The sequence below is a fragment of the Arachis stenosperma genome, chromosome 1 (genome assembly GCF_014773155.1).
Source record: "Arachis stenosperma cultivar V10309 chromosome 1, arast.V10309.gnm1.PFL2, whole genome shotgun sequence".
NCBI lineage: Eukaryota > Viridiplantae > Streptophyta > Magnoliopsida > Fabales > Fabaceae > Arachis > Arachis stenosperma.
The window spans coordinates 1,228,860-1,236,810 of NC_080377.1; the positions used below are offsets into that span (position 1 = coordinate 1,228,860).

Here is a 7,951-nt window from a genome sequence, read left to right on the forward strand (position 1 = left end):
GATTTTTATTCTTCAAAATATATCAACTTTATTTAAGTATATGCCAATTATATTTTTATTTTTTAATTTTTTGTAATATGCCAATTTTAAGAGTGTTCTACTCATCCTCTCAAATGGTCCTATATTTCTAAGACATTTAACAAAATAAGTGATTTAAAATTACTTTTATTTAAAAATACAACACAAAACAAACTAATTGAAGGAGAAATGAGTTGTATTATCCAATGAGAAGGGGATTGAAGGAAATAATAACCAGCATAAAAATCTGTTGGCTAGTGATTGAAGGGGGCAACATAATACAAAAACAATATTGATTAAGAAATGAAAAATGCAGTTGAGAGAAATGACTGCATACATGTTTAAAAATGTGTGACTATTACTAACTATATGCAAAACCGGTGATAAAAATTTCAATTCTCTCTCATTTTTATCCCTCCTATCCCCTGACCAGCTTTTACTATATACAACAAATGTAATGACACTGAGAACCTTGAACCTCAGCTTGGTCAAGATTGATTAACTTCGTGAATTTCTTTTCACATGTTCAAACTGTCTGGAGGGATGCTTCTTCAGGATAGAGAGTCGACAACCAATCTAGTAAGGCCTTGTTCACGAGCTCCGGAATCTCGTCATGTGGGCAGTGCCCAGCCTGCAAGTTTACGAGAGTTGTTTTCGGATAGAACTCTTTGATTCGGTTAGCTTTGGCAGGACCAACCCATGGATCAAGATCACCCCAGAGCAGAAGTAAGGGGCAAGAGAGTTCGCTCAAGACAGCATCTAGCGTATACTTGCTCTGATTCATCATGAAGCGTGTCATTAACCTGTAGATAACAATTGATTTGAATTAGTACGTGGATGACCGAATCGGATGGTGCAGTAAATACGAATACAATAACAAAATATCGTCCCACTAAGTGGGATCAGCTAAATGGATCAAACACCACCATTGCGCCTTCTTGTTAATCATCCTTTACCTTGGCACATTCATGCTTAGATCTCTTTTGATCAACACATTATGGGAAGAGACAAATAAAGAGGAATAACTAGGAGAATAAACTAACTATCATAACTCCATCTAGAGACTGATTTATTTGGTTTATAGAGGCTGATTTATTTGGTTTAGTCACCAAAAATTCCTTTCTTCTGCAATGTTGTATAGCTTTTGTACAAAATCTACATTGGAGGTATTTGATGTCTAATTTTTTTTTCTCTTCAATTTTACCCTCTTAACTTTCCCACTAACAAACTATCTATGCGGACTTTTTTTTCTCTTCAGCTTTACCCTTAAAAAAAAAAAAACTGTTTTCAGTGATCTCATTATTTTTCTATTCTATAACCATTATGCAAACCAAAAAGATAGAGCCTGGTGTCTATGGTTATAGTGGCTATCATGGCTATACAACTTTAGCATTGCTTAGAAAGTGTTGCTAAAATTAAAATCAGTAAATCACACTTTTTTTTTTTTTTACATATTCCTAACACTTTTTACATTTGTTTTTCAAATGGAAAGTGTTGTTTTAATTTTAATAACATTTTTTAAGCGTTGCTAAAGTTGTATAGCTACCATAGCCACTATAACTTTAAGTACGATAGCATTCACCAATAATAAAAACATTACAAAAGTATATTTATTTTATATATTAATAATTAAGATATAAATAACTACTTAATAAGCACTATTAAGATGTTAAACCAATACTAATATACATGTTACACCTCAGAGAGAGCTTGTTCTTACCATATATACCAAGATGTAAATTAAACTTAAAATTTCATAACAAAGAAAGATTGAATAAATTGCAAATATCATGTACCTATAATAAACTTCTCCTGCATTGGGATCTGCAGCTGGTCTTGTAATAGATTCCACTAGATAGTCGTCAACATTTGAAGAATTTACATAAACCTGCATTGACAAACCATTCTCTCAAAAACAATATTTACAACACGTAAGCGGTTCAGACTAGATGATGTCATTTGCATGGATCAATAGACATAGTAACCTCCTAATATGAATTATGTCTGCATTCAGACTATTAAAATCTTAATCTCTTTTAATAGTTTCATCAATTGTTTCAATGTTTTCAGTTAGTGGTTATTTATTGGGTTAGAGAACTCCAGTTCATAAACGTACACTTTTCAAGACTGACACAATTCGAGCAGGTTGCTTTGCCTGCCAGAAAAGAAATCCAAGAACTACTCGCTGGAAAGCCTCCTTCAAGGGTTTTAAGACGAACTTTGCTAGAGGTGTTTCTTTAGAACTTTCACTTTGCTTATTTCCGTCCCCGAATTGTCCGGCAGAGTTTAGTAGAACAACTCCACTGACAAGCTCCTGTAACGCAGCTGCTGAAACCAAAGCAGTGAATCCTCCAAGGCTGAAAATTTTATCAAAGTTGAAATAAGAATTACAGTACATTCTATTTTTAGTAAGTATGAAGAAAAATTATATTGCCTCGATAAACAAAATTTATAATGAGCTACAACATAACATATTAACATGTAAATTAAGATGCTGGACAGCTCATCAAATAATTTGACAATTCAGAAGGAAAAGAATGTTAAATGTAGGAGCAGCTTAATTTGATAACATAGTACTTGACAACTAAGTTTTTAGTGATAATCATGCAAATTTGTTTTTCATTAATGACATGCACTATCCGTGTTGAAGAGGGGGAAAAAAACTCAATTTTCGAGGGCATCTCTCGAAAGTGAGGTACCTAGTACATGATTAACAAAATGTCTTCTTAAAATTAGACGTAATCCACCAAAAGAAAATAGATATAGGTATTATAGTCATTTACCTATTTCCAACTAAAACTGATGGTTCTTTAACTATTTCCTTCACAAAGTCTACCACTTGATCCCTCCATACCATAGCATCATACTCGATGAGTGCTTTGTCACTCCAGCCAAATCCAAGCAAGTCTAAGGCGTAAACCTTGTGTCTTTTCGCCAATTCTGGTATGTTGTACCTAAAGAAATGTTGAAAGCAAATATATGATTATCTACATAAGAAACAAAATTATTATTTTACACACACAATCAAATGGATACTTTAGACACCTCTTAAATCCAATGGTTGAAAAAGTGCACAAATAATATGAGTAAAGTTCACAATTTAATCTATCGATGAAAAAGTTGGTGCCTAAATAACCGATGTGCAAATAAGGAGAATTTTGTTTTCATTTGACTTGGAGCCACTGCAACAAAAACTGTAACCTAACCTACAATGCATACTCAAAAGGACAAAAAAGATCACTGAGGCTTCTATATAAAAATAAGGTTTAATTACTGTGTTGGTCCCTATAGTTTTATCAAATTTTCAATTAGGTCCCTATACTTTTTTTCCTTTCAATTGGATTCCTACACTACTTTTAATTTTATAATTAGGTCCTTCTTAGTGTAAAAAATGTTAGAATTAACTAAATATTTTTTTGCAAATTGAAGGTATTTATAATTAAAAACCTAACTTGATCTTTGACTGCATGTATTTTGGGAAAAATATTCTAGTAATTTTAATGTTTTTGACATGAAAAGAACTTACTTACAAAATCAAAAGTATTGTAGGGATCCAATTGAAAAGAAAAAAAATATAGGGACCTAATTAAAAATTTAGTGAAACTATAGGGAGTAGGGACTAACAAAGTAATTAAACCTAAAAACAAAGCATTAAAGTGACGGCATCAATAAGTTGGCAGTATCAGAAATCATATATGTGAATACTTTACCAACACAAGGAGACTGACTTTTGGCAAGTACAATTTAAGCAAAGAACAAGGAAGCAAGAAAGTAGTAAAATTGATGGGTGAACCACCAAAGAAAGAAACATCCCAACCAATTAGAAACTAGGGACTGAAATGAAAGTTACTGCACCACTAGGTTAGGAGGTTTGTAACTAACTCTGCCGACAAAGCAGAGTACTGGAATGAAGAGGAATGTGTTACATGGAGAGGTGAAAGGGCATTTAGGGAGGTGGGAGACGCTGCGAGGGGACTATTTCAGACTTGTTGGGAATTTAGACTTGGGACTTGGGAGAGAATCAACCCTCTCGAAAAGCTTGGTACTATCAATGTTTCGTTTTTTTATTTCAGAAAAAATACCAAACACCCGAGGGAAGGGAAAACATGATACCAACGTGTCACTTCATACGACATGGACACATCAAATTTTTAAAATGACAAGACATGACAGAATATACTTGTGTGTAGTTTCCATTTCCATACCATAGTAGATCATTATCAAACTATCAGTATTTACTACTATCAATATTAACAAGACGTTTGCATTTAGCTTGTGTTGTACGAGTGTCTTTTTAGATACACAAACACCTCACTTAGCTAATGTATACATGCTTCATAGACTACTCCCGCCTCAATTTCTGCTATGGTTTTAAGGACTTCTTATCTTCACTAGATAACAGCTCTCACACAATGCATTAAGCCATTTGCAAGGGCCTACTTGATTAGCTTTTATTATTATTATTATTTTAAGAAAACCCTGTAAATAAAGGGATAAAAATAAAATAAAAACCTCCAATGAAATGCAGAAGCCCCAAAACCATGGATTAGGACAATAGGAGAGCCTTCCCCTTGCACTACGTAGTGTATCTTATGACCCCTCCAAGTCCAATAATTGTAGCCTTCAGGTTTGTACGGCAATCTTCCAACACCTGACTCAAAATTCGTGTCTCAAAAATACATTCAAGAGAAACTAGCACAACCAAGAATTAACTATCTTAGCCCAAGTACAAATAAAGGACAAATAGGCCACCGATCATTTTTCTGGCAAGGACCCAAAATTGCATATAGCTCTTTCACAATTGAAAACATGTCTCTCCTTGCGAATGGTCAAGGATCTACTTGCCCTTTCTTTGCTGAATTATGTAATGAATACAATCAGGCTATGTTGAGTACAATTGGGCCAATAGAAATAGGTTTGAATATTAAATACAACTAGAAGTAATATAAACAAGTGTATCAGAAATTATAATAGGGGAGTGAATATGAAAATTGTGAAATGTCTTAAGACATTTATTTCTCTTTGATTTTCTCTTTTCTATCCCTAATCCTCAAATTGTTTTCTGGAAGTACTGGCTACTAAGTACGAACCTTGAGATGGCTGTGCTTCTGCAGTCAAAGTGGAAGCCATGGATGAAACACCGGAAGCCACAATCCCTTTCAGCGCAAAACTCCTCCTGCTCATTTCACATTTGCTTCCTTCAAATATAAAAAAAAGAAAACACGCATCCCACAAAATCAGCAACTAATTTTGCTACAAAATAATAAGAACGCAGGCATTAAAGAGATTGAGACTCACGGTGATAGTAAGGGAACGGAGCAAGGAGAGTAGTGTTAGTGAGGTGTAATCGGAGAGAAGGGGAAAGAGGGGATATAGAAGAAGCCATTTAAACGGTGCAGTAGACAGAGGTTCGAGAAAAATCGAGAGCTTTAAGGAGTTTGAAGAAAATAGATAGAATAAAATGAACGACGACGTTTGCATGTTTGTGGTGGGTATCTGTTTGAGTGTTGTGGCGGACTCCGAGCCAGAGACTCCAAAGACTAGCATCATTTCCCCTTCTCTTTTTGTGTGTTTCGACGGAGAAGGAAAAAGAATAAAGACAAATCATAAATTACAAGAAGCCTCAAGCTAGTCAAAATTGGGGTGAAAATTCAACTACAATCAACTTTACATGCATTTGATAGTTGATAGTTAAAAGTAGTTAAATAATTTAAATAATTTAACTAAATCTTTAACTAATAGTTTTTAATTATCAATTTTATATGAAAAATTTTTAAATTTTTTTAAAATTTTTTTAATTATTTTATTTATTTTTGTCATTTAATATTTTTATATATTTATTTTAGTTTATTTAAAAAAATATATGATAAAAATTTGACAACATAATTGAAAGAAAAAAAAATTAAAGAATCTATTCCCCTAACATCTCGTAATTTATTTCAAAAATTTATTCAATACTTTTTTATAGTCACATTTTTTATTCTACTAGATATTTTCACTTAAAATACAAATACTATATTTTAAATACAAACAAATATTCTACATCTAGCTAGAGAAAGACATAATAAATCACTTAAAATATAAATACATATATTTTAAATACAAACAGATATTCTACATCTACAAAAAAGACATAATAAAACTGAGATATAAGTGTGTTTGATTTACGTTTTTATTTTTAATATATATTTTTTTAAATAAAAATGATAAAATTTATTTTTTATTTTTTATTTTTATTTCTTGTTTTTATTTTTTTATAAAATTTAAAAAATAAATAATCTAATAAAAAAAATAAAAAATAAAAACATACACTAAAACATCCTAAATTTCGCACCATACTAAGGCATTTTTTTTTTTGGACAAGAAAATTTGAAAGTATTTAGAATTAACAAGCTGGAAGAGTCTTCCCCTTCAGGCATTAATAACTCCAGAATAAGTTGAATTAAAAAAAATAATAAAACTCCAGAATAAGTTGAAACCTAACGTTGAGACCCGGATTCGAACTTCTCCTAAAATAGTTTCCGATGCGAAATGAAAATCATACATAGGATATAGATGAGTAATTCAAAGGATAAAAAGAAAGATAAAAGAACTTATTAGATATTTTTCTTGATTGCAATTTTCAGGATTTAAACTCGTGACCTTTGAAATGGGGAGAGAAAGATATACTATGTGAGTTAAGGTTTATTGGCCATGTATCCCCTTATCTTGCACCATATTGGACATTTTTGGTTAATGCATTCAAAAGGTAAAGAAAAAAAAAAAGGGCAAAGATTAAGTGGAGAAATGATTTTTTTTTTTTTTATTAAACACATATACCAATTTTACAAAAACAAAAAGGCAAAGATAAAATGGAGAAATGAATTTTTTTTTTTGAATATATATATGGTAACTTCACGATACGTGTCATTAACTATAAACCGTTTTTTATTAAATAATGTTATAAATTAGTTTAAACTCGAATTATATATTATGTATTATTATTATTTATGAAATTATAAAAATTTTTTGAATATTAATTTTTTATAATAGTGATTTTTTTAATTTACAAATTTTAATAATATTATTATAAAAAAATTATAACTATATTAATTTTAGTAATTTTATTTAATTGAGATCACAATAAAAACTAAACTTAATTCTTTCTAATGGAGAAGAGATAAATATTTTGAATTTTTATTTATTATTTGTAATAAAAAAAACTAATGTGAAATTATTTCTTATGACAAATAAATCATAAATAGAAATTGGAATAAATTACCCACTCGAGATGATCTTATGATCTTACATTATAAGTTTCACCACTTTTTTTTTTTTTGTGACGGAAAAGATCAAAAGACAAAAAAATAAAACACAAGTCAAGCTAAACTAGCTAGAACCGATAGCATCCTACACTAGGATTTGCTCCAAGTGTACACCAAGCTTGATCCAGAAAATATGAGCTGAATCACTTCTTGCTCCAGATTTAGTCAACCAATCAGCAACACCGTTAGCGTCTCTTCGAATCAGAAACAATTAAGTCCACAAACTTATCTAAAAGAGACCATTGATCATAAACACTTCGAATCAGAAACAATTAAGTCCACAAACTTATCTAAAAGAGACCATTGATCATAAACACAAGGATTAATCGAAAGTACCACAGCACCACACACAAAAAAAACCCTCTTTCAAACTATTGAACACTTTGATCACATTTTTCCAAACATAAAAAACCCAACATCTACAAAACCTTTACCAACATCAGCAAAACCTTTCCCAACGAACAAATACTTTAGTTAAGAATTATACTTATAATTTCTCTTTGAGTGAAGAAATTGCCAAACAAACTTTTCCCAAAAAACAATGTTAACACACCTAGAGTCTCTCACCCTTAGGCCTCCGTGTTTTCTCAGAGCCACAACTTGGTCCAATTCACAAGGGTTAGTTCCCA

General features: G+C 31.3%; 1 protein-coding gene across 1 annotated transcript; it reads right to left on the reverse strand.

Annotated features, from left to right (window-relative positions):
• Positions 1–207: 207 nt before the first annotated feature.
• LOC130959224 (pheophytinase, chloroplastic) lies at positions 208–5,575 on the reverse strand. The gene is made up of 7 exons (XM_057885279.1): positions 5,317–5,575; positions 5,109–5,216; positions 4,531–4,669; positions 2,802–2,972; positions 2,135–2,375; positions 1,815–1,906; positions 208–821 (listed from the first exon to the last, which is right to left on the reverse strand). The coding sequence occupies exons 1-7, from the start codon at positions 5,402–5,404 to the stop codon at positions 545–547; spliced, it is 1,116 nt and encodes a 371-aa protein (XP_057741262.1). The 5' UTR covers positions 5,405–5,575; the 3' UTR covers positions 208–544.
• Between the last annotated feature and the right edge of the window lie 2,376 nt (positions 5,576–7,951).